Source organism: Lutjanus erythropterus, chromosome 16 (assembly GCF_056507025.1).
Source record: "Lutjanus erythropterus isolate fLutEry1 chromosome 16, fLutEry1.hap2, whole genome shotgun sequence".
Lineage (NCBI taxonomy): Eukaryota > Metazoa > Chordata > Actinopteri > Lutjaniformes > Lutjanidae > Lutjanus > Lutjanus erythropterus.
Genome location: NC_139332.1, coordinates 5334576 through 5362276, shown reverse-complemented (window position 1 = coordinate 5362276; position 27701 = coordinate 5334576). Strand labels below are relative to the sequence as shown.

Sequence of the window (27701 nt, the reverse complement as noted above, 5' to 3'; positions counted from 1 at the left end):
AATTTATCCATGCTTTTATTTTTTGAGATAATGACCGGAAGTATAGTTCTTCTTCGTTGTAGGAATTTTGACACTGGTGCGTCCAGGCGGCGGAGGCACACACACATAGGCTGTGCACACACACAAAGAAAGGTATCAAATACTCTATATTTGTATTCCAGCGCATCATATTGTGGCAGTTTGTGTAATGTGTGTATTTTAGAGGCTCTTTGGACTACAAATGTGTCCGTGTTACCGTCAGAGGACAATTTAGGAGTCGGTCCATCCTGTGACTGAGCACTGAGATCAGCTGCATGTCGACGGATACAGCTTTAAAAACGCGAGGAAAACCTTTAAGTGGACGGCGTGTTGTGTTTGTTTTGAATGTCGTAATTGGCGTTATAACGCGTTAGAAACGGTCTGACAGCGCTGGGGGAGCAGGCAGACTCGTGTAGGTGAAAGTTTGATTCGCCTGTGAATTGTTGAGGTGTAGTGTTGGGGGCTCCCTGCCGACTGCGACATCGCCCCGTCGATGTATTTCTGCTTTTCCACTCCGACCTGTTCGCCTCCATCGAGATCAGAGGTCCTGTGTGTCGTGTACGGCTCCGTGGTGTCGGGCAGAACTAGGCCTTCAGCCGAACTATTTCACCAAATGATTTCCTTTGTCGCAGCCCGACGGGGCTAAAAATAACGCCCGACTGCAAACATTAGCCGAGGTCAGAATTCAGCGTTATGAAAGAGGAAAACGCTCCGCCGATAAGTTCCTCAATAACGTCCACACTGAGGCGATTTAAACTGATGGATCCAGTTAACCCGGGTCAACGTTTAGTCCAGGCCTGCTAGTTAAAACGGCGGAAGCGTTTATGGAGTCAGGATTCACAGTTGCAATCTATAGCTTCGATGTGCACCGTTTACGTGCGATGAAAACGGCGTGCAAGACCCCTTTAAAAAAAAATCCTCAAATTTAAAGTTTACGCGCTTATCAGCACCAGTTTCCACTTAAGAAACCAGGCTGTGCGACTGTAAAAGAATTTCATGGCTCCTCTGTTAAATTCGGCATACAGGTGTACCTCCAGACAGCTGCAATTAAAAGATAGTATGAGTCAATGTTCATAAAGTCTTAGAGTATTGGATGGATGCCGAATGTTGGAGTGCAATCTGAATGCTGTAAGACTAAAGACTTGCACAACCTGTCTTCATTTGGCCTTTAAAAAGCACTACAGTTAAATGTTAGCTTTTAAACTGGGGTTGGATTTGGATTGGAGATGTTTCAGTCCAGACCTGGTTCTAGTGTTTGGAGTCAGGAATCATACTTTCCACTTCAGAAAACATGATGCTGGAACTATATGGATCCTCTGTTAAATTCAGCATACAGGTGTACCACCAGCCATCTGCACATTTCAATTAAATCTTAGTAGAAAAAGACAGTAAAGTATTTAAGTATTGGATGCATGCCAAATTTTGAAATTCAACATTGAAGATTTTATTTTTCAGATCTCAAGTTTTGCACAAACTGTAATCATGTGGCTTTAACCAATCATCTACAGTTAAATGTTAGTGTTTTAAACAGGTTAAATTTGGAGTAAAAATGATTTAGTCCAGGCATGGTAGTTAAACCCACAGAGGCCTGTATGGGGTCAGGATTTGTAGTTGTGTTCTATAGACACCGTTTACTTGTGCAGGACTCCTTTAAAAATATTCAAATTTAAAGTTTACACACTAATCAGCATCAGTTTCCACTTGAGAAACCATGGCATTGGACTGTAAATGAACTGTATGGCTCCTTTGTTAAATTTGACATATAGGTGTACCCCCAGACAGCTGCACATTGCAATAAAATCTCAACCTAGTTTGGTTCACAAGAGTCATGCTTCTAGTAGAAAAATACAGTGGGAGTGAATGCAGTTTCATTACAGTATTTGTGCACCAGATACATGCTGAATTTTAGAGTGCAACTTGAAAAAGTTCTTCTCAAGTCACACACTAGCTGTAACCATTTACCTTTAAGCAGAGCTCTAAAGTTAAATGTTAGGGTTTTAAACTAGGGTTAGATTTGGAGTAAAGATAATTTTGTCCCAGCATAGTAGTTGAAACCATTTATAGAGTCAGTGGCTGCACCGTGGGATTCCTAGTGGCAGTCTTAGCCTTGATACACACTGTTTATGTGAGTGTATGTATGGGAGCATTTTTTTAGTATTAGTGTGCAGTGCATGCTGAATTTTGTAGCACAACCTGAAGATTTTTTTTTTAAGATTTAAAGTCACAAGCTGTAATAATTTGCCTGTAAGCAAGGCTCTACAGTTAAATGTTAGATGTTAGATGTGGAGTAAAGATGATTCAGAGCAAAGGTGGTTTGGCTCGCGTTACCTTTCTAAATCTTTTGTTTTCTTTGTTCCCCAGGCTCGGTATGTCGGATGAAGATTCCCGTGCCAGCACCAGCTCTTCCTCCTCTTCATCCTCAACTCATCAGCAGCAGCAGCAACAACAGCAGCAGGACGCGAACCCCTCAAAGAAACGAGAAAGCAAAGCCAGCATGAGCAAGACCTCCAAACTCCTCTCTACTAGTGCTAAAAGGTGAGGAAAGATTGGACTGTGATCGCTGACCTCAGGTTGTAGTCCTTTCAAGTTTTATTTTGCACTGTCTACAGTGATCGGTTTCAAGTTTTATAGCTGCAGTTTATCCCAGATATACTGCTCCCTTGTTCCTAGGACTGATGTACTCTTTAGGGAGTATTAATCACTTGTCCCAACAGCTGAAAACAATCTGCAGCCAGTTAGAAGTCCAGGTACACAGAGACTTACCTGTCCAAAACCAGATTATTCTTTGTTTTCTAGTTTCTTAAATTTAAAGACATAAGGTTAATTATTTGTAGACACTGACTAGTATCTACAGTAGACACCAGTTGGCACAAACCCAGTTTGGAGAGTTCTGGTGTAGAAAGCTAAGTAATGTACTGCTGTGGAAACACCTGTATCATTTAAGTGTACGTTAAATTTAAAATGTATCCCGTGCTTTTCCTTGCTGTCAGACAGCCTTTTCCAACACTAAACCACCGTTATATAAGCCAAATATCGCTCAATCCAAACAACCAAACTCCATTGGCAAAATCATTAATTTTACCTCACAGAACACAGGAGTTGCTGGTCTATTGTTGCCTTGATTGGTTAGTTTATTTGTATTAATGTGTGATTTCAGTGAATCCAAACTAATTTTTTAAAACACAGTAACACAAATAAACTAACAGATCGAGGCAGCGTTAGACCAGCATCTCCCATGTTCTGTGAGGTAAAATTAATGATTTTGCCAATGGAGTTTGGTTGAGCAAGAGAGACTTATATTTAGTTTATTTAATGGCCGTTTCCCTTTGGAAAAGGCTGTGTGACTGCAAGGTAAAGTGTTGAAAATATTCTAAATATAGCGTACGCCTAAACTGATGGATTTTTTTAGGTTGCTCAAATGTTTTTGCTGCTGACCCTGTCCACAGCAGAGCATTGCTTAGATTCCTACACTTGTACTGTACAAACTGGGTGGCCTGCAACCCACCATTTACTGTAGATAATACACTTACTATGATAAGTACCTCATACAGTCCCACTTCAAAAAATCTGCACTATCCCTTTTTGAGGGCCATTTTAGTAATTGAGAGGTGTGATTCTTTTGTGAGATTTCTGTCAAAAAAGCTTTTCATGACTCTTGAAGGTCTTAGTTTGACACAGACAGAAAAAGGTTATTTTCCTGTAAAGCAGCTTTTTCTCATTCCCATTAAGCCACCTCTACCTTCTATCCAGGCTTTGAGTTTGGATTTACAGTATTTGATCAGAGCTCAGCAACTGATGCAAGGCTCTTATTTGCCGTTTTTTTTTTTTTTTGCAGAATTCAGAAGGAATTGGCTGACATTACATTGGATCCACCGCCAAACTGCAGGTGAGTGCGTGGCATCATTATTAATGTGTCATTAGGAACATCTGGGTCATTGACATGTGTGTGCCTCAGTGGCAGTGAGTGTGGTTGTGTTTTTTAAATGAGGACATTTAGTCTGTTATGAGAAATTAATGCAAAGTAGTCCTTCATGTGGGCGTCTTGAACGTGAAGGTTGAAAAGCCCCTCATCGTCTGTATGCCGGAGTGGAAAAAGACCTTTCTGCTTCACTGCCTCGTATGTCTAGTCAATCCAAAGACAAAGAGGGACTGAAGAGTCTGCCCAGCAAAATGTGCTCTCTGTTTCTGTCTTCAGACTTTTAAGTATAGATTGAATACAAGGTTTAGTCCTCATACCTATGTAGAGAAATCTGAGTTAAGGTTATGTCTTTGTTTTATATTACTCTTTTCACACTTCAGTTGAACATTATTGTTGGAATGAAAGTTAAACCTGAATATTTTATTGTATCTGGCTGAAATACTGTTTGCCTTTGGCAACTGTCAAGTACTGAAAGCTGACATCGAATGTCTCATCCAATTCAGAGTCTGGATTACTTGTTCTTTTAAGAACTTTAAGATAGTTCCCGATTTCAATGAAAATTTTGCCAATTTTGGACTATTTATCAAGGCAAAGTTCTTGTACAACTAAGAAAACATTTAATATCTGGTATATTTGTCATCTTTTGTTAAATAGAAAAGGGCAATTTGTAAGAAAAAAAAAAGCTTATTGAAGGAAGGTATTATCTAGGGCTGCAACCAATGATTTTTTTCATTATTGATTAATCTGATAATTATTTCCTTGATTAATCAGTTAGTTGTTTGGTTTATAAAATGTCATAAAATTGTGAAAAATGTTGATCAGTCTTTCCTGAAATCCGAGATGACATTGTTGTTTTGTCCACAACCCAAAAATATTCAGTTTACTGTCAGACAGGGGTAAAGAAACCAGAAAATATTCACATTTAAGAAGCTGAAATTGGATTTGGTCACGCTTTACAATAAGGATCTGTTAATTAGCATGAGTTAACGCTTAACATGTTGCTTATTTTTAATTATTGATTAAGCAACAAGTGTATGAACATCTACATCAAAGTAAAGGAAAAAGCAAACATCTACTTATAGATCATGCCTTGTGTCCACTGGTCTCAACTTTTGCCAAAAAATAAGTCAGAAGTGATGGACCATTTCATGCACAGTTATTACTCTTAAATCTCTTAAATGAACATTTATAAAAATGTTTTTATCTTTGCTGTGAACTTCATAATATACATGTTAATTAACATTATCAACCACATACTAATAATTGTTAGTACCCTAATTAACATGTAAACAGAATATAATGCTTATTATAGCACTAACTGACTGTTAATGCTTATTAACAGCATCTTTATGTAATGTATGAATTGATTAATCAGTGGACCCTATTGTAAAGTGTTAACAAGCATTTGGAGATTTTCTATTAAAAAATTTCCCAAACAAGTCCTCAGCGATTATCAAAGTAGTTCATGATTGATTTAATTGTTGATTAATAATAGATTAACCGATTAATGGTTGCAGCTCTAGTATTTTACAAAGTCTTCTTTTGGAATTGGTACCAAAACTCACACTGACACTAGTATTGAAGAACAATATCCACAGTGTCTTAATAAGCTGCAGGAGGTGAATAGTTCATTTTGGAGGTTATAATGATAACTGTAGTTGGTAAATTTACTCAGTTGGAGCTTGAGTTGAGATGATCTGTTCTAATGTTTCTACTGGGTGATTATACCTTCATACTTCACTCACTGGACAATGGACTGATGTTGCTGATCGACCTACAGAGCCAGATTCCATGGTGTGATGTTTTCATGACAGCCGTCTGGGGCTTAATTTGTTTGCCTGCTGTTCTAATGTTTGTGAGGATCATTGAGATACGGAAAGGAAGAGGAAGAAAGGGGGTGACTATACAGAGAGACAGAGACATTGTGCTTGGAGCCTGCAGTCATAATTATGGTTAGCTGTCTGGTCGTCTGAAAGTCTCACAGAGAAATTGTAGGGGCTAAACACACATATATCACATCAACAAATATCCAAACTCAGGTATTGGAATTGGATCAGAACTAATAAGGTGGATTAGCGCATCTGTAGCTGGAGCTAATTAGTGTTTATTTTGTGAGTTGGCCTAAACGACAAGAAAAACTGCTGCCTGTTGTGTGGTTAAGTTGTTATCAGTACGCTGCTGGTTAGGCCAAAGAGGGTTTTTATCGAAGAAGATGGACCACTCAGTAGACTTTTGATGTGTGGGGAAAAAATGGACAGTGGGCACTCTTGTCTTTTGGTGGCTCAAAAACACCAGCTGAGGGGTGAGTCTTGGTCTATATAAACAATCTAGGCGATGTCCGCGGGTCAGATAGACAGGTTGGTATTTGCTGAAGACTGCAAAAAAACAAGACGAGACTGCTTGTAAACAAAATAGTTTCCTGTCAAACTTCATGCTCTTTATATCGTTGTTGGAAGCACTTCTCCTTAAAAACTGGATGTGGACCTGGGGGATTTTAGTTTGTTATTAAAGCTGTGTTCCCACCACAGGAGCTTACCCCAGGGACTAGAAACCTTTGGAGGAACTCAGTGCATTTCCACCACAGTGACCAGGGTCTAAACTAAGTTCTGGGGACATTAGTTTATCCCCCCAAAAGTCCTTCCTCACTGGGTAGTACTTTCCAATAGTACAGGAACTTTGGTGTTGGGGCTTGCAGTGCTGAACATTTGTGATTGATTGAGTACTCGCAGCATTTTTATTTCAGCCAGTGTTTTTGTAAAATCTGCAGCCGCAAACCAGTTTGTTTTTTGTTCACTATGCTTGGACACACCAGCATGATATTACAGAAGAAAGCGGATGGAGTGACGACAAAGTCCAGGTGTTCATTGTTGTAATGAAGCCTGCCCAAAAGTGACGTGTAGAAACAGACATTGTGTTTTTACATGTCACTGGTCTAATATGCCTGATCTTAATGGGTCTTTAGACTGTGGTGAAAACATAGACAACAATAAGCTGAATCTATCTGTCTGTCTCAATCTATTTAGCTGTTATGAAAAAGCATAAAAGGAATCCAATCTAGATATGAGCTAAACTGGTGACTGTATCTACAGAAATCCACCCACCTTTTCTTAAAAGTAGACTTTCTGGCGTGAACTGTGGAAGGACCTCAAAAACAAGTAACTGTATCATTTTATCTGATTCTATTCAAACAAGATACATCTGTGACTGTGTTTGCTACCAGCTCTTTTAAAAAAAGTCTGGATCACAAATACAGACATGGAATAAACGCCCCAAAAATGGCAATTTGGTATTAACTTCAAATTGTTCAGCCCTAGTTGTTAGTTACCATTTCTAGCAGCGGCACTAAGTTGAGGTTTGCACCTTGTCCTGAGTGTATTGACATATTCAGGCCCAGGTTGGCATGCCTAGAAAGCACATCTCTCACCTATGAAATGGTTTTTTGTTTGCCAAATTTAGTCTGTTTGACCTGTCTTTGAAACAAGCCAGGCAGGTTTAGACACGTGTCCTGAGGATGAATTATCACTGCGTGTTACACATGTTTTAGCTACTACAGGTCTCCTGCTACCACTTGTGCAATACGTCTGAGACACAGAGCTGATTCAGTCTGAATCTCTGCGATTGCTATGCATAGGGGGCTTGGATGAATTGTATTGGGTCACTGAAGTGAAGCTGTTGCAATGCTGTGTTGGCACACCCTCGTTACAGTAAGGATCCAGTACAGAACCAGGAGTTGAGAGAGGTGTAAGCAAAGGAAAAAGGTTAAGTAAGACTTGATGCCCCGTCTGAGTACTTTTCTAACAGTTCAGGTATCTTGAAGTGATGACACGTCTGTTGCTGAGTGTATGCAGTAAAGTCAGTGAGGTGTGTCTAGCTGCAGGCCGTTATGTGGAGACAATAAAGGGCTCAAAACCACGAGTTGCACAGCCGAGACCCAAAACAAGCATTCAGACCATGAACCCCGGCCACACAGGAGCTGTTTTCATTCAACACTCCCCAGTCTGTCTCTGTGTGTATGTGAGTCATAAATCTCAACTTTAGAAACATTTAACTGTACCTCCCCAAACCCCCTGTGGTGTCACAGATTAACTCCTTCCACTGAGGCCTGCTGGAAGCTCTGATGGCTTAGAGAGAAAAAGATTTGATGAAGGCAGGATTGTTTATAGAGATTCAGTTACGTACAACATTTTAACTTCAATTTCTGGACTACAGACAATGATGCTGGTTACTTGTAGATAAGCTTGTTAAGTTTGAAACAACCAGCCCTGATTCATCTGAAATACAACTTTTAACTGTATTTTTTATGGTATGAAATGATGTATTTGACCCGTGGTTCCTCATCTAAATTCAGGGAGATAGTGGTGGCAGGTATGCAGGACAGTAGCAATGGCCAAAGACTTTTTGGGCAAGTGAAAGTCAAGTTTCTATTCAGATGAAACAAGTCCAACTCAAGAAAGTCAAGTTTAAGTAGCATTTTCAGTTAGTCGAGACACTTCTAAGTCAAGTGGAGACAGGACAAGTACAGATAGGTTCCAGGCACTCGAGACATGTTCAAGTGAAGTCAAGACAAGTCCAAATAAAGTCTCCAGTTAGTTGAGACAAGTGTAAGTCACGTTGATATAAGTCCAGGTAGAGTTTCCAGGCACCTGAGACAGTTTCAAGTGAAGTCAAGAGAAGTCCAGTCAGTCAAGTTCAAGTCAAGTCGAGACAAGACAAGCCCATGTAGAGTCTCTAGTCAAGTTGAGACAAGATGAGGCTAAGTAGAGTTTTAAATCAGTGGAGAAATGTTTGAGACAAGAAAGGTCCAAGTAGAGTTTCCAGTCAGTTGAGATGATATCAAGTTGAGATAAGACCAAGTAGTGCTACTAGTCAGTTGGGATCAGTCCAAGACAAGCGCAATCAGAGTTTACAGTCAGTCAGTACAAGGAGAGTTTCTAGTTAGTTGAGACAAGTCTAAGTCAAATTGATATACGTCCAGGTAGAGTTTCCAGGCACCTGAGACAGTTTCAAGTGAAGTCAAGACAAGTCCATGATGAGTTTTCAGTCACTTGAGACAAGACGAGTTTCAAGTTGGTCTAAATGTGTCTAAGTCAAGGTTCAAGTCTTTGTAAATAATCAGCAAGTCTCTAGTCTTTTCTGTAAATGGTGATCATCAGTGACGCTGCATTTAAACATTTCTGTTTAAAGCTGGTTTTTTTTGTTTTTGTTTTTTTTACCATAACTGAGATCAAAGTCTTTCAGTGCAGTCACACACCTTCACAATTATATTGTGAAGGTGTGCACAGCATGTCTGTCACCGTCTTAGATAATTGTTATTGTCTTGGGATTTTTGTCAGGTCAGAACATGTGACTTGAACTTTTTTTTAGATTGATTGACTGCAGCAAAAAATATTTCCCAACTAATGGACTATTTCTTTCTGTTCAGTAGACTATCCTAAAAGTTACAGTGTCTTTTTGAGGAAATGACCTTTCTTCTTAAAATGAAACCATTTATTTGTGGTGACCAGTGGGCCTGTGGCTGAGTGCCACAGACTGGGTGGGGAAGTCAGAAAATATTAACACGTTGTTGGTTTTGGTTTTCCCATGAGATTTGTTGACCAACTCCAGTCTTTCTATAAGTCATATCCCAGTCACATGTCTGCAGCTCTGGTGAGGATGTTGGCTTTTAAGTTTAATAAATGTCAGTGTCAACCTGTGAGATCTCGTGAGCACTACAGATCTGCATTGTCTGGCTTCTCTGTTTGTTTATTCTGCAACACCCAACTTTAAGAGACATTGTTTTCACCTGGCCAGATCAGCTGAAGAAGGAAATGCTTCAGAGTTGAGATAAACACGTGTGGTGGTTTGACCGCACCCTGCGTGATTTATCTTTCTATCTCACCACCGACGCCGAGACAGGCCTCATCTCTTCATTTTGTTCAGTTCCACTTGCTGAAAAACCCTCTATTCACCGCCACGTGCAGAAAGGGGATTTTTAGTGGATTTTGGTTCTCTCTGCTTCATTTAGCACAGAATCTGCTCATTAGGGTATGAATGGAGCTGGCCTGCTACGCCTTGCAGATGCTCTTTAATGGATTACACATCGATGAGTCAGTTGGTTGTCGTCTCATTTCTCCTGAGGTTGTGTTTCAGGCCCCCCTCGCTCTTAAAATGGACACTGACTGATGGAGAAAAGACTTCTCCTGACTACTTTCCATTATCATCAGCGCCTCTCTGGTAGCAAACTTTGTTTTATGAGCACTATAAGGCAGACTCTTTCATCTGTCATTTATCAAAATCTAATTATGCTCCACACAGGGAATGCCGAGCAGGCCCCTCTTATTTTTCTACTGCCTCGTTGCCACTCAAGTGTGAACTGCAGACATCACAGGCCTGCTTCACCCCCCTCCCTCCATCCCTCCCTCCCTCCTGCTTGCCCCGTGTTGCTTTTATTCACCAGGTTTTATTCCTTTTCCTCTTGACCAGCTATTTTATTTATTGCTTGCTTCCTGACACATTATTCTCTCTATCTTTCACTCCGCCTTGCGTCCTCTCTGGCTGTCGTTCACTATATCTCCTCTTAAGATGTTGCCCTCGGGTGTCAGATGGATTCCTGACATTCCAGGGTTGGGGCTCATGACAGCTAAGGAAAGTTAGATGCTGTGGCCGGTGGGGTAGTTGGTGTTGAGGAGGCTTGGACAGATATAGTGGCTTAAAGACTGTTATTAATATTTTTAGCTTGGAAATCACTTAATTTAGCTATATTTTGTGCCTTTTTACCAACAGCTAAAGACATGGCCTGTGCCTGAGAGTGTGTCTGTGTGTGTTAAACCAGGCCTGGTGTGAACCATCTGAGCTGCATGTGATCCCTCTGTTCAGGCGCCGATGTTAGCAGCAGCTCTCTCCTCACACACCTCTGCAGTGTGTGTTACCGGCTTGCATGAGGTTTTCTCAACAGCTTCTTCATATCTATAAAAAGCCTCGTCCCTGGAGAGGAAGTGGCTGGCCCGTACACCGTTGTTACTTCGGAAAGCCCTGAAAGCAGCGCCGAGCTCTGAGCTGCTGCTGCTGCTGCTGCAAAGATGGAAGTTAGAAGAAGTTTCCCTTCTGCGTGCCAGGCTTTAGCTGGGCAGCAAGGGGAAGTAGAGGTTTCATTTTATCTCCCGTCAGCTGCAGGTAGGGCTGAGAATCAAAACCCCTGTAATACTTTTTGAAGGCATTTGTGTAAGGCTAACACTACACCATCACAACCATGTCATGACTCTTGTCATGATCATGGAGTCATTATGAACAGCATTAAGTCAACTAGGGCATTTTTTAAGTGGTAGAAGTTTAGTTGAGGTCAAGGCAATTGTTCATAACACTGTTAGAAATGCATATGACAGTGTAATAGCGCTTAATGACAGCTTTACGTTAAGTCCGACATATATCACTGAGAATATTCATGACACAATTATAATAATCTCAGGGCAGCCAGTGCCAAAACCAACCATGTATGACAGGACAATGTAATGTTAACCTATGAAGCATAAAGGGCTGCTATGACATGTTTATGACAGATCATATTGTATTGGTTGAAGATGCAGAACCAGCAAATGTAGAAGCAGCCGTTTCAAGCCCTCTTTGTGTCCAGTGTCCATTACTTTACTCCCACGGGCTCATTCCTCACCTTGATAGTGCTCTGTGCAGCATAAATTATAATTCCATTTTTAATTTTAAAATATCTACATATTTATATCTTTATCACAATGGGCTCATGCAGTATTTTACAAATCTTTTTTATGCTATTTTGTCTGTTGTATTTTATGTGTTTCCCATGGTTGCATGTATTTACTGTCCAGGTGTAGTACCTTGCGATGTTGTTTTGTATTGTATTTGTTTGTGATGTAATGTGAGGGTGTACTGCACTCATGATGATTGCAGCAGTGAGCAGCTTATTGCCCAAGCCAAATCTCCCCTCGGGAACAATAAAGTAGGCTATATCTTATGACAACAGCAATAAACATTCATAAAGACGCCTTCACGTACAAGATAGGTGTCATATTAGTCTTTCAGTATGCACAATCCTTCAAATAAAGTGTTACAGACTGAAATGTGTGTGTGGAGCGTGACATATTCACAACCCTGATACTACAAAAGTTGGGATGTTATGTAAAACATGAATAAAAGCAGAATGCAATGATTTGCAAAAATGTTTTGACCTATATTCATTTGAATATAATAAAAAGACAATATTTAAACTGTTTAACTTAATTGTTTTCTGTAAATATAGACTTCATCTGAATTTGATGCCTGCAACATGTTCCAAAAAAGTTGTGACAGGATCATGTGTACCACTGTGATATATCACCTTTTATTTTAACAACACTCAGTCAGTGTTTGTGAACTGAGGACACCAATTCTTGAAGTTTAGAAAGTGAAATTCTTCCTCATTCTTGCTTGATATACAACTTCAGCTGCTCAACAGTCCAGGGTCTCTGTTGTTGTATTTTGTGCTTCATAATGCACCACACATTTTCAACAGGACACAGATCTGGACTGCAGGCAGGTCAGTCTAGTACCTGAACTCTTTTACTTTGAAGACACGCTGTTGGAACACATGTACAATGTGTCTTGGCATCGTCTCGCTGAAATAAGCAGGGACATCTCTGAAAAAGACATCATCTGGATGACAGCGTATGTCGCTCCAATACCTGTATGTACCTGTCAGCATTAATGGGGCCTTCACAGTTGGCGCTAGTAACAATCTGGATGGTCCTTTTCCTCTTCAGCCTGGACAACATGATGTCTGTGATTAGTGAAAACAATCTGAACTATGGACTCATTTGTAGATGCAGAGACAAACTGTGTTTACTGACAACAGTTTTCTAAAGTGTTCCTGAGCCCATGTAGTATCCTTTATACAATGATGTGGGTTTTTAATGCAGTGCTGCCTGAGGGGTCAAAGGTCACAGACATTCAGTGTTAGTTTTAAGCCTTGCCCCTTTCGTGCAGAGATTTCTCTGGATTCTCTGAATCTTTTCATGACATTTTGGACTGTAGATGTGAAATCCCGAAATTCCTACAGTTTTGTGTTTAGAAATGTTCTTGTTGGATTATTTGCCCACATAGTCAGTTTGCACTGAATTGAATTGAACTGAATACAAGTCGAAAATGATTTGCAAATCATTGTGTACTGTTGTTATGTACATGTTACACAACATCCAGACTTTTTTGAGTTTGAGGTTGTATGTTTCTCAAATTTAAGGCATCAAAAAAGTACTCCTTTTGTAATAGTACAGAAATGCAGATTTTGTATCAGAAATAGTTAGCAAAAATTTAAACAATAACCAGCTACAGTCAGACCTGACAGTGCGAGGGTTTTTTTCAGGTATCTTTTTTTTCATTCCTGACATGTCCTGTAGCGCCTCAACCAGGCCGAAATATCCAATTGTTCATGAGAAATGTAGAACCATATTGGGATACTGCTGTGAAATGTGCTGCTCACATTCATGCTCGCAACAGGACAAATCATTAAGAGATTGGTGACCCCATGACTTTTGCTCTAGCTGAGGGATACATTGTAGTGTCATTGCTGCTAATGCTCTAAGAATAGCAAAAAGTCATCAGTAAGGTGTTTATTCCACTGGGCTATAATGACCACTGCAGCCACTAGATGATGCTGATGGGGCTTTTTTTTCACATGTATGACGATTTGCCTGATATCATTCATAACAGTTAATGGTTGTTAACATCATTTTTTTAAACATCATTTTTCTGGCATTTACGTGTATTAACATTCGAGTAAGTTTCTTACTGATGTCATGGTACTGATTTCATCCATTTCCCTCAGCCCCTATAATAAATCCAATCTGTTTACATGTATCAGACTTGAATCTGACACTGTTTCAGTGGAGGAATACAAATGCTACCATATTACATTCATCCTGCACTGTCCTCATAAAGCACAGAGAACATTTGCAGGCTGATTGCCATTGTATTAAATTGGTGGGGTGAGAGGGGGGGGGGGTGTGTGGTGCCGTTGCATGGAGTCTCTTTGGCACTCAAGTGAAGTGCAGTCATTATATTGTCTCAGTCAGGCAGCTTATTACAGTGTTTCTCCTTGTCATCACAATACCATTGCAGGCAGATCGTGGTGATTGAAAACGAAGCCCAGTGTGCGCTGATGGATGTGTGTATGTTACGGTCTACAATCAAGAGATGAGGCCGACACCGCAGTAGCTTTAGAGCAAAGGCGCAATGAAACAGCACAAAGTGTTGAGATGGAGAAAAATAGATTAATTGAAACACAAGTGATAACAAAGGCATGCTCAGTACAGAAGGGAGAATATTAAGAAAGAGATGTCTCCCTGGTGTTGGATTTGACTTTTTCTTGTTTGGTCAAAACTGTAAAAGTGCAGTGATGATATCAGAACTTTGATTTGATTGGTATCTGTGAGGGCAAATATTAAAATCATTATCTTAATGCTGCATTCACATGATATTTGAAGAACAGGGAGCATTAATGTATTATTCCAATATGGTTACCCAGAGTTGCCACTGCTTCCAACTGTTGTTCTTATTTTCTCTCCCACGTCAAGAACAGAATGGAACTCCCTCCTTCCAGTAACTGAAAAATATCCTGAATAAGCATGTTTTGTTGTCTTATATTTATAGCAATTTGTAAACAGTGAAATTAGATGCAAAACATTCTTTTTAATTATTGTTAATGTTTGATTTTATTCAAATGTAGCTGCCAGCAAAGGGGGCTTTGCTTCTAGTGGTTTGTCAGTTTTGTGGTTCTTTTTGGCTCATGGCAGTAGTAGCTGTCAAAACCATCTGTGACTTTTGTACGTTACTCCAGGACCTTGTACTTTATTCTGTGCCATGATTAAAGCTTTAGGTTGCTGTAGGTTGCTGTAGGTTGCTGTGGGTTTTAGTTTCGAAAGTCAGCAGGTGTTCAAAAACATGCAAAGAAGTTAACACCTAACAGGAATTAGTGGTTAAGTTGGCAAGCATGACTAACTAGCTAACAACAAAGCTAATATGATAATGGTGCTCCCAAATAATGACTGTTAAATCTGAAAAGCTGATGCTTTGTGGACTTTTTGGAAAGGGGAGGGGGGATAAAATCCTCAAAACAATGTTTGAAATTTGACTTTGCATATCCTTGCAAACCGCTTTTCAGTTGTCAGCTCAACCAGTGAAAACACCTACTCAGAGGTTTCAAGGCTTTGACATTGTTTCCACATACACAGTAGCCTACATCAAAAACTGCTCTATCCCCTTTTGAGAGTTTTTTTTAATAATATGCACAATACAATATTTCTTAAGCAAAAAGTGAGAAGAATTCAGTTTGACTTAAAATACTCCACTTCTCTCCAGCTCTCATTTGCTTAATTATTTCTCTTTCTGAATGACTTAAAACTCAACTTTCATGTAACACTAGTGGTGAAAAGTTGCATATTTAAGGTCTACATGTTAGAGCTCATTGTGGCTGCTGCGGATGAATTCTGTCTGCTAACTGAACGTATTCATCCACTGTTGTCCTCCGCTGTGCTGCAGGAGTCTGTTTCGGCTGAACCGCTGTGTGCCTGTTTGAAAGGTTAAAGGCTTAGAAAAAATGAAACGGCTGAAATGTCAGCACTCTTCTTGCAGTGTGTGTATTTGTGTGTACACACAGAGGCCGCAGAAGAAGCCCCCCCCCTCCCCGACATTGAAGTGAATGACAACAGTGATAGCATGGCATATTACTGCCTCACACAAAGCACTGGGTAGCCTTTGTGTGCGTCGATCGGAGGCAGGCGGGGAGGAAGCCCCGGCTCTCTCTGCGGCTCGTCTGTGGATGTGAGACGCCTCTGTTGTCAGGCGAGAGAAACCTCAGTCTGGTTGATTCAGTGGGAAATGATACAATATCTATTCTTGGCAGAGCAGCGGGTCCTGACTGAGGTCTTGTGGTGTGACCAGTATATTAGCAGGTCAGGGCTCTCCTACAGGAACGCTGCTAACACACTGTAAATGAACTGCATTCCTCTGGAGGGACATGTGGTATGTTTCCTTATAACAGGGGGGTGTTTCCCCTCAGTTATTTTCACATCTGGATAGCACACTGTGGCTCTTCCATTATACGTGTTTTGATTTGGCCGCTCCTTAAAACAATTATACTAAGACTAGAGCCTGGATGCTGATTTTTGGGGCCAATACTGATTATAGGGAGTGAAAAAAATCCAACATCAGTCATTGTTCTTTATACAGAGTATAATGTGCATAAACACAACATTTTTGCAATGATCCATCAAGTGTGATTATCAAATAGTTGTACCAAATGTATGTAATGGAATCAGGATATTTTACAGTTTAATAATAAACTTTATTGTCCAAAATGATATCAGGGTGCTGAAACGGTAAACTAACTAGTATATTCAATAATTACAAATAACTAAATATACTTTATGTATGTATATATGAAACTTGAATAAAAAAAAGGAACAGGTAGACACAAAATGCTGTCTGTAAAGCTAACAAATCAAAAGAATTTGCATTATGTTGCTTTAAAAAAAAAGTTTTCATATTGGACAACACATATGCTTTAAGGATATAGACTATATAGCTGTGATAGGCCTGTTTTGGGCTGATTATATTGGCCAACCAACCAAGACTTTCCCTCTGGTAAATATCCTCATGTCCCTGGGAGATCATTACCTTCATGCCAGCAGCTGCTTATAATATGTCCAGTGTAGTTACTGAGAAGATTGACCTTTTTAGTGTTTTGCATTATGACCTCAAAATCCATTTCAAAATAATTTTTTCAGGAATTATCTTTATATTTTAGCGGTTCCCAGACTGGGTGTCAGGACGTCTCAAGGGGTCACAGCATAAAGCTGCATAATGTCAATATTTCTATGACAGAGAAATGTAAATTTTTATTTCTTTTACTTTCCCAAAATCTTTGGGAAGGTTTTGGGAAAGTAAGAGTGAGGGTGTGCATGAACAACAGGCAGCTTGTTCGCAGCTAATCTCTCATACAACTTAACTGTATGCTCAAGGGTCGCAGGTATTTCTGGTGATTCACAATTTTTTGAAAAACCTTAACTTATACCGACTGTAGACTCCTCACCGCTTTTAAACAGCTGGTAGGAGCCACAAGTCATCAACAACTGCTATAAAACAAAGCTTTATTTACTAGCAGTGTAATTAGTTGCATGTAATTGAATTACAAAATGAATGTAATTGTAATCCGGTACAGTTGCTGAGAAAAAAATGTGCAATTGAATGACCGTTACTAATCAAAATATTGGTGATTAACAAAGGCGTCACATCCAGATCTTTTTGAGTTTCCATTAAATGAATCAAGAAAACCTGCAGCCTGTTTAACATTGTTTGGCTATAAAGAGTCCCAAACCAAAAAGGCTGAGAAGCAGCATTGTATTTGATGCTGCCAGGTTTATTTTTGGTTTTGGTGTCAGTTTCAGATGAGTTCCAACAGACTGTATCTGTCTACTACAGAATGATCTTTATCTCATCCACTACACTCACCTCCTGTGACAACAAAGTCAACTGTACTACAAAACTGGTACTTAGCTTAAGACTTGAGCCAAGTTCTAGTTTTCCTTCTTTTATGATCATTTTGATTTTCTCCCTTTTTATGTTTTTGCTAGCAGCTAATTATCACTCATTACAGTGTTAGCATGGAGTACTGGAGCTGACAGTACTGTAGGACAATATACTGAGGAATAAAACCTGCCTTATATGAAGAAAATATGAAATGTGTGATCATAGTAAGTACAGCAGTAGTGAGATGCCATAAAGGGGAGAACAGGTTTTATAAATCTGGCCTGCTCTGATCTCTTGGCCACTTGTTCACTGCTGAACTTCATATGTCTGCAGAACCAGTAAATGTTTTACATTAAGTGTCCCCACTGAGGACATGGAAATGATTTGGTGTCTGTCCCAGCAGTGATTTGAACTGTTATGAGAGTAGTTTAAAGATTGTTAAAAAGTCTGAAGTCTGGAATAGTGTAGAGCAGTGTTTCCCAAACACTGGGGACCAACTTTTTTAAAATGACAAACTATTGCGCCTCTAATCACAACAGGTCTTATCAATACATTCTGTGAAAAGATCATTCATGCATAAATGAACGTCCCTGACCATTTTTACTGCCATTTCTGCACCACCATATACATTAAAACTTTAGAAATGAGAAATAAATTCATTAAAACTGAGTTAAAGTTAAGTAAGTTAAAGGACAAGAACACAGGACATTTCAGTCTACTTCAAAAAGGAGACCAAATAAGTGCCTGTAGGTGGAATGAACAGGCTCTTATTTTTGCCTCTCATCAGTAAATCAATAGACATATTGTAAAAACTTTGTAAAAGGTGTACTGCTGATATAAATCTTAAAATTTGCAGAATTCCCTCCATAGTCTTTTATTTATCTGCGGACCAAAATAAAATCTCCTGTAACCCACCTGTGGGTCCCGACCCACTCACTGGGAATTGCTGCTCTCCAAACCTGGATGTCCTAACTTCCACCATGGGTCACCAGAACTTCATGGGGGTCACGAGGCCTTGTCGATTTTTAAGGGGTGTAAAAATAAAAAGACATACATAGTTGGGCAATATCGCAGCATTTCAGTGATTTTTTTTTTTTTTGTGAAGAAAACTAAATATTTTTAAAGTTTTGATTTGTATTTTAAAGGAGCAATATGTAAGGCGGTACTTCAGTCCAAATAGTGAGCTGATACAGATGAAGTGAGTTGTTTCTCCCTTGCCTGCAGGCTGCAAGGACACTGAACCTAAATGAGTACAGGACTGTGTGCATCATTGTACTATATTATGTATGTATGTGATCAGCTGTTAATAACTGTCAGTTGTCTGTGGATGTTAAGTTCAGCCTGTTACCCTGAAAACAAAAAGCCCACTGCTCTGAAAATACACACTCTGGACTGGAGTTTGAGTTAAGTGGCTGCCCGTCTCACTGCCTGCCAAACTCCATTAACATTTAGCTCAATTTAACAGTTATTAACATCTCCTCTTTCTAAAAGATTATTTCCTCTTATGACTCATAAACAGACATTTACTCACTTGGCAAACATTCAGCATTAATTTGAACTCTATTAAATGTGAAACTGGTAAACAAAAATAGACATTACAGACTGGAATTGAAATTTCAAAGGAGAACATGCTGTCTGCAGCATTGTTGTTAGAGAGGGTGGTAATTTCAATTTAGCTTGTTTCCTTAATCTTCCATGACATATTATGGTCATTTTAAGATTTAGTACAGGAAATATAGAACATATTTCATACAGGATAAGGTCTGATATTTCTAAAACTCTAGAATTCACACCAAAACAGTATAGATGGATGAAAAGCACTACTGGCCAGAGGAAAAATCTATGTAATTTTGATTTTGGGGTGAGCTGTCCCTTCAAGGAAAAAGGATGGAAATCACTATAGTGTTGAAAATTCCTGATAGTGCTTCTTTGTGTGTGTTTGCCTCTCTCTTGAGGACACGTCTCTGCTCTCGTTCTCAGCGGAGATAAAAAGTGTGCAGAGTGGAGCTTCTGCTTCACAAAGTCAGATTATTGCCTGACATTTACCTCTGCTGTCGTTACTCAGAACAGACAGATACACAAGCCACTTATTATTACACGAGCAGTGTGTGGAGTAACTGCTTATGTGCTCACAATCCGATTTGTGTGCTGAATTATTCTTGGAATAGCTGCGTCTGAATAATGTATTATTTTTGTGTTTGTTTATTTAAAACATTCAGATTAGTTCTGTGTCTGTATTTTGCATGTGTAATTTTCCACTGAAGCGACTCTTTTATTTTTCTCTGACAAACATGCTTTAAGAGCTCCACTTGTGTAAAAATGAAATGGCAAACTGTAAAGTGCAGTTTGGAGCGCTTCATCAAGCAGTCGATTATGTGAAAACATCTCCAGTATTAAAGCGCTAACAGAGGCTGCTGTTGACTTACTGTGTTGCTGCTGTTGAATCAAGGCTCTTGTGAAGCGGCTGCAGTCACCAGCCGTGCCACTCTTCAGCTTTATCTCCACGGGCAAACAAAGTCCTGTTGATCTTTTTCCTTTTATCCCTCCCCACTCTGTTGGCGTAATGACTCACACGAGTGATTGCACTCTATTGTTTTAATGAATTACCAATAAGATGAGTAGATTCCTGACGGCAAAACATTAGAAAGATGGTGATTATATAGACATTTAAGTCACTTTGGTCATTTAGCTAATGTTTATTCACTTTAGCCATTGCAACAGCAGAATAAGCCTCAGCACTTAGAAGATAAACAGTCAAAGAAAATCAGAATACAGTTAAACGGATAGTTCACCCGAAAATGAAAATTCAGCCATTATCTACTCACCCTCATGCTGACTGAGGGTCAGGTTTATTTTGTTGGTCCACAAAACGAATTTTCATTTTTGGGTGAACTATCCCTTTAAGGTAAAAGTAAGGTAAAGTAAAGCCCCCTACAGAGTGTTGGATGGCACTCAGATCACTTTCTAATTCACAATGAAAATAATTTGGTGACACTTGATTTCTGGATACAGATGATGTGTGGAGCTGCTGTCAATAAAAAATGAGCAGATGAATTTGGCTTTATTTTGCCACCTCATACCAGTCCCAAACCACTGCCATCAAGAGTCACACCACACTAGCTTCAGTATTGTATGTCATATTTGTATTTTTAGATTTGTGTTAGTGTTTTGTGTGTGTAAATTGCTTGTTTATGTGTACTTCGGTTTGCATGCTGGCTTGTTTTGAATTGCCTCTTGAAGGATTAATTAAGTATCTGGAATTTAATTGATGAATATCACTGCTTTGGCTAAAATGTCATGGTTTTAATGCGACCAAGCAGAGATGATGTGCCCTTATTTTGTGTTATGTCTATGCTCTAATTCAGTGTTCCCCGATCCTGGTCCTCAGGGACCCTGTCCTGCATGTTTTAGATGTTTCTCTGCTCCAACACACCTGATTCAAATGATCAGGTTGTTATCAGGCTTCTGCAGAGGCTTGATGACGAGCTGATCATTTGAATCAGGTGTGTTGGAGCAGAGAAACATCTAAAACATGCAGGACAGGGGTCCCTGAGGACCAGGGTTGGGAAACACTGCTCTAATTGGTCTGTTTGACAGAGGCAGATGCTTTTATTCATTACCTGACCTGCAAATTGTGTCTCAGTAGACTTAAAAACAGTTCAGTGGAGTTGCTGCTGAAGGAGGGGCTTTTAATTGAACAAACACTGAAAACATTCTGCTTAGAAATTAGTATCATAGTTCTACAGTCACATAAGCAGTATCACTGAAAATCTGTGGTTAAGTTGAGCAACTACACTTGTTTTCATCAGTGAAAGACATTCTTGTTTTGTAGTGTCCAAATGTTAATCATGAGTAAATGTGTCCTGTGTCCCAACAGTGCCGGTCCTAAAGGAGACAACATCTATGAGTGGAGGTCGACCATCCTGGGCCCTCCAGGTTCCGTCTACGAGGGAGGAGTGTTCTTCCTGGACATCGCCTTCACACCAGACTACCCTTTCAAACCACCCAAGGTGAGTTCTGCACAGCTGTTAGTGTAAATCAAGCCACAAATGGCTCTATTACACAGGGGTGTCATATTCATGTGTTCCACTAGAGGGCGTCCTTGCACTTTGGCATGCAGCTAAATGAACTCAGCAGCTCACACTTAGTCTTTTTTCACCAGGCCTTTCTAATATTTGTGATCACTCAGCCATACTGTTTTAAGCTGCAGCTGCCACAACCAAACTCCATTCAAAAAAACAAAGAAATTTTCTCTGACTCCCTGTTTCCAAACATAGACATTTCATAAAATATTTCCTGATATATTTTCTAAATCTTCAGCCACTGTTCTTCATATCAGCATAAATGTAGTGTATTGGGCAGCATGTTTAAAGATGCACTTCTGCTCACTGGACTGGATGTTTGAGCTGCTGACCTCTTTTCAGATATAGTCTGGAGTGATACTTAATAAGACAAGAGGCATAAAATTTGGCATTTTATTTATGGAGTTTGGTGGAGAAGAGAAAAGGGATCGTAAATAAAAAAAAGCTGTGGAATACAGCCTCATCTTTTCTCTTGTGTTTGTGTCCAGGTGACGTTCCGTACGAGGATCTACCACTGTAACATCAACAGTCAAGGTGTGATCTGTCTGGACATCCTGAAGGACAACTGGAGTCCTGCCCTCACCATCTCCAAGGTCCTACTGTCCATCTGCTCCCTGCTCACTGACTGCAACCCTGGTGAGAGCTGCAACGAACGCACGCACGCACGCACGCACGCACGCACACACACAAATCTGCAAAACCTCCCTGCAGCTTCTGTTTGTGCCAATATTAAATATTTTTTCTTTCATCTTTTAAAATGTATTTTTAAATTTTAAAGTATATCGACAAACAAGGTGGAAAGTGTCTGAAAAAGAATAAATGGGATAATATTACTTTGAAATACATTATGTAATTGAATGTATATTTTACAGCTTTTTCCACTTTTTTAACTTCATTTTTGTTGGGGGGTTTTTGACAAAAATCACAACAGACAGGGTCATCATGGGTGAAGGGAAATGTCTAACATGTAAAAGAAAAAAAGATTTGAATCTAGGTTACATTATACTATAAAAATCTGTGGTTCTTTTGTGTCCATGATTGCCCTTTGAGATCTTACAAGTGTTTATGATCCATCCAATTTGTGCAAATCCAGAGTATTTCTTAAGGAGGGAGACGTCTTCCCATTCAACACTTAAAAGTCCATTCTGTCAGGCAAATACAAAAGTATATAAAGAAATCACCTCAGATTCAAATAGGACACTCCATTTCTTCCAGTATTTTTCACAGTTTTTGGCAGCACATCTCAGAGAAAGTCAGTTGTTCCATAGTATAAATTTCTTGAACTATTTCGAAGCACTGAGGGATCGTAGAAGACTCTTTGCTCAGCCATTTTCTGGTTATTACTTTTTTTACTGCTTGTATTTGCAACAAATATCTGTCCTGTTTTTTTTTTCAGCCCAGTTGGCACATTTTTCTCAAATATATAAGGCTATAACAGGTGAACTCCCTCCACAAATCTGAGCTTGATGTAGTAGACATTTTCTTACATGTGTCCAGTTAACTTTAAGTCAGCCTCTTTGTCCCTCCTTGATTTAACTTACAAAAAACCCTTTCTGATTGTAAAGAAGGAGGCCGACTCCACTTTTGAAATATTCCACACAGGTTAGTTAATGATGTTAGTGAGTAAATGAACTCTGCCGACCGTTCCTGTTTTTTTCTGTGACAGCGGCACATAAATTGAGCTGTCCTCCCTTCTGATAATGAATCTTGTCAACGGCATGGAGTAAGACAGGAAGTAGGGCTATAACCAACCTATTTCCTACTTCTCTGAGCTCATGGTAAAAGCTTCATCTAAAAAGCACAAAGTAGAGACAGCGTGTCCACTCTGAGCAGATAAATCTGGGGCTGAATTTCACCAATGCCCCCCATAAATGTATAATGAGATCTGTGCCCTTGTACTAAAAATAATAAAACAATGAATACATAATATGGGGTCAGAACAAATGTTGGTTGCAGCTCATCTCAGTAACTGCAGTAACTCAGCTCTCTTCTTTAAAGGGCCTATCAGCAGTAAGTCCCCTCTGGTCTCTGATGTCAGAGGAGAGACCATAAAACTCTAATATAAGCAGGCGTACATGAATTTCAAGACTCCACTTAAATTTTTTTAATGTTCACTTTATTAAATCTACTCTTGACCCCAGCTCTTATTACAGAGCCTTATAGTCTCATATGTCCACATTAAGCTCCTCAGGCTGTTTTGTGTCCAGACTGCCTGAGGAAAAGCCCTTAGTGAAAATATATTTTTAAAATATTTACTGCAGCATTATGGCTCTTAAAGTCATCTTGTTATTTTATCTGAAGGTTCATTTAATTTGACAGTGTGTGACTTTATAACAACACAAATGCTGGATCTGAATAGACCTGTTTCACAGCAGTCGTATTGATACGAAATAGTGGAGTGAACACGGCCTGTTTGAGCTGGATGGAACAGAACCTTACTTAGCATCATTGGTAACACCATGTCAGTATGGCTGATCTGAGACAGGTCTATTACTGGTTCGGCCAAAAACACACATTCCCTCATTATACAGATAAAATAAGGTCCTTCTGGACCTCACAACCATCCAGCCCACTGTCTCCTCCAAGTTCACGTATGCAGCCTTCAAGTGAGCTTGTGGTCATGGCGTGGGAAGTTGTGTACATGATCTGCTTGGTGTTCAGGTGTTAAGATCATAAGAACACTGCTGCTGTCAGCATTTGGAAGCCACCAAGGGTAAAAATTACAATGCAGTATGATGATAAGTTGGCCCCCACCATTTCTGAAAACTTCAGCAAACATGTCACAAACTGTGAATTCAAAAGTTTTCAGAAAATGTTGTCTTTGGATGTTGTTAATACCACAAGAGGGGGACGTTCACGTGGCCTCGTCTCCAGAACACGACCTCATTTGCAGCAGAATTACACAAACTGTGAAGTACTGCTTCATTATCTGCCAGAGACCACAAAAAAGTTTTTCTGTGCTGGAATACTCTGTCTCCAGGTTTCCAGGCTGTAAATTAGTTTAAGGTAATTTGATTAAAAACAACTTTAGTAAATGTATTTAAATAGGCAAAAAAATACTGTGGGGCCCTGAGGAGGATACCTGATTGGTCTGATACAGAACATGTGGTGGGTTTGTGTATGTATGTTACATTGTAGGGCTGCAACTAAGTGTTTCCCAAAGTCTACAAATTTCTTGTTTTGAAGACTAAAGAAACCAAAAAATAAAAAATGTAATATGCTCAAATCAGAGAATTTGGACTCTTTTTTCCTTAAAAAATGACTCATACCAATTAATCGCTTATCAAAATAGTTGGTGATTAATTTAATAATCAATTAATCGTTGCAGCTTTCTTACAGTTTGCCAGAGGGAGAACCAAGTTGTTGTTTATCAACAGTCTCAAGTCTTTCTACTCAAGTCCCATGTTAAGACTTGTCAAGTCTCTGAATGTAACATCACTTTAACAACAGAGCCTCACCCTAATGCTCTTTGTGCAACTTAAAATGCTTAACAAAGTTAGACGTTGTTGCATCTCCTTCTGTAATTTTCACCAACTCGTAGTTTTTCTACATGAAAAAAAAAAAAAAAGATCTGAGGTATCATTTTTTCCAGATGGTGCTCAGTAATGTGACATTAGTTCTTTGTTGTTCTCTCCTGTAACCTGGTTGCATGCAGTCAGATTGTTTTAAACAAAGTGGTTTGTGGGAATTAAGTGTCAACTTGCTCAGAATAACATCAGGAAATGAACTGATTGGTGGATTCACATTTTTAAATAATAGACTTCTTTAGGCTTTGAGGAAGGTATTTTCAAATGAAAAGACATCAAAGTCATTGTATTTGACTGGTTGAAGAACCATTGTGTTAAGTAACTTAAATTTGAATTAAAATGTGTTTATATATGTATTTTCTGAACTTATATGAAAAATAGAAAAACAAAAATATACCCAGGTCTTTAAGTCCAATAATAAGTGTAAAGAAGCAGCATGAAGAAATCTTGATGCCATGTTTTGTGTTTGTGTGTTGACAGCTGACCCTCTGGTTGGAAGCATCGCCACACAGTACACAACAAACAGACCCGAACACGACAGGATAGCCAAACAGTGGACCAAACGCTACGCCACATAATCGCCAGAGGAGCTGCTGCTTGGACGACTTGGGGATGTGGGGGCGTCAGCTCGGGGGGTGCGGCTCCTGGCAGAGGAGGGAGGCGGGGCAGGTAGAGGGGAGGGTGGATTTTTATCTGGGAATTGAAGTCTTAACTCCTGACATTTTGTTGTTTATTGTATTTTTTAAGTTATCTGCGGCCCAACTATAATCCAATCTGGCAATAATGCATTTAGTGTTTTTCTCTTTGACTTTTTAGCTTGTGCTTGAAGATGGACATTAATACTAAACTGCTAGATGAAACGTGTCACAGCATGATTCCCAGTCGATTCTGTCAGTGTAAAATTCTCACATGTATTCAGTTCCAGTTGGTGTTTGCTTCCCCCTCCAAACTCCCGGTCTTTGAAAAGGTGTTTTACACATGTAGACATGTTTAGATATGGATGGATATTGGTTGTGATTTGTGTTCTGTACTGATAAAAAGCTGTTCTGTTTCTCCCTTGAAAATTAAACATGACCAACAGAAGCATCAGACTCTGTGATTTCCATCATCAAACGTGACTGTGTTCAGTAAACACCACTTGAGAGGATGAAATATGAAGAGGCTACATTTTATTCAGTGCATCTTAAGACAGAGTTACAGAGCAGAGAATAATTTAGGGTTAGCATGACTCACTCTGTTCTACTAGCAGCACATTAAATGTTATTACTTTGAAACATTAAGGACACAGAAAACAGCGCAGATCATCATCCTTCACATTGTTTCATTTTTCCAGGAATGTGGCTCATTAAAGTGACAAAAATAAATTAGTTAAAAAATAAATATTTCCTCTCAACACTGACAGTTCTACTGTTAGAAAGGCTCACACACACAGCTTTAACTAATAGCCCTATTGGATCATAACACAGGCTGGACGACACACAAGTGCAACTAACGCCAGACACACACATTATGGAGTCTTAAATCACAAGTAAAGGCAGTACCATGAAGATTATTGCTGCCAGGCCATGTTTTAATATATGAGATGGACTGGACGAAGGCTAGCTGAGTCCTGCCAGAGGACATCCATTCATGCTGCATTCACATCAGATGGGAAATAACATTATAGGTAGGAGATAACTGTTTGAAAACACTGTTCTATAGAGCTGATTGAACAGTTTCAGATTTCGAGTCTTAGTACAACAATCACCTGCCTGTATGTGTGAACATTGTCCAAACTGATTATTTTCATTGTTTAGTAAACATTTAGTTTAACATTTCAAAAAAAAGTGTGGAAAATGCTCAAAATGCACATCTACAAATTGACTGTGAACTATAGTATTGAAAGTAATAAAGCTAGTTAAAAATGAGCCAAGTGGCCTTTTAAGACCTCAGTTGAGTCTTTATTGTTTTGGCTTGCAGCTATACTAGACCATCAGTGGTTGTTCATTAAAATAAAGATCCTTTTATGTGCATCTATGACTTTTATCTTTTTTCCATTGCAACAAAAAGAGCTATAGAGTATCTTTTTTTATATTAATGTTGTATCAGAGTTTAAATTTCTGGTATTGTGACAACTCTAGTGTGTATGTTGAAAGAGGTACAGGCTGCTGTTTTTCCTGGTGCAGAAATGTATACACTAAAACCAACAAAAAAAAAAGTCTGAATTAGATTGAGTGGATTACTTTCACTGTGGCTCTAGATCAGGATCTCTTGGGACAGGAAGGAGGAATGATTACAGCAAAGAATAATGACTCTTTAAATGTAAATATGGGCATGTGAGTATTGTACTAACTTAAGACAGACTAGGAAAAAATCTGAACTGACCCTTTAACTTGGAATGACAAACATTTCAATTGAAAAGGACAGTGAACAACACACATTTTTATGTCAGTTCACAAGATCTGTGTCTCAAGTCTTTGGTACTAAAGTGCTTGTCCATGCTAAGATGGATTGGAGTGTTTAACTGTACAGAAAACAGATGTTACACATGTGGATTTGGTTTGTGGTTAAGACTTATGTTTGGTTTGCTGTAAAAGATCAACTACAACATGCTTCCCCACTGGATTAATTAATGCACAGGGAAATATGCTTATTTGCTTTTTCCTG

General features: G+C 39.3%; 1 protein-coding gene across 2 annotated transcripts; it reads left to right on the top strand.

The window, feature by feature from the left end:
- On the top strand, positions 1–26138 carry LOC146312662 (ubiquitin-conjugating enzyme E2 E1-like). Of its 2 annotated transcripts, none has more exons than XM_084738725.1 (6): positions 1–132; positions 2380–2553; positions 3854–3904; positions 21324–21456; positions 22017–22164; positions 25536–26138. In XM_084738725.1, exons 2-6 carry the CDS (start codon positions 2387–2389, stop codon positions 25631–25633), a joined length of 597 nt encoding a protein of 198 aa, XP_084594851.1. In that variant the 5' UTR covers positions 1–132; positions 2380–2386; the 3' UTR covers positions 25634–26138. The 2 variants fall into 2 exon arrangements, with proteins under 2 accessions (XP_084594851.1, XP_084594852.1); XM_084738726.1 differs by lacking the exon at positions 1–132 and adding an exon at positions 274–430.
- The last annotated feature ends 1563 nt before the right edge of the window (positions 26139–27701 follow it).

Coding starts and splice junctions, on each gene's coding strand:
- LOC146312662 (XM_084738725.1), top strand. CDS start 2,387: ATGTCGGATGAAGATTCCCGTGCCAGCACCAGCTCTTCCTCCTCTTCA. Junction 2,554..3,853: donor CTCTCTACTAGTGCTAAAAG/GTGAGGAAAGAT, acceptor TTTTTTTTGCAG/AATTCAGAAGGAATTGGCTG. Junction 21,457..22,016: donor ACCCTTTCAAACCACCCAAG/GTGAGTTCTGCA, acceptor GTTTGTGTCCAG/GTGACGTTCCGTACGAGGAT.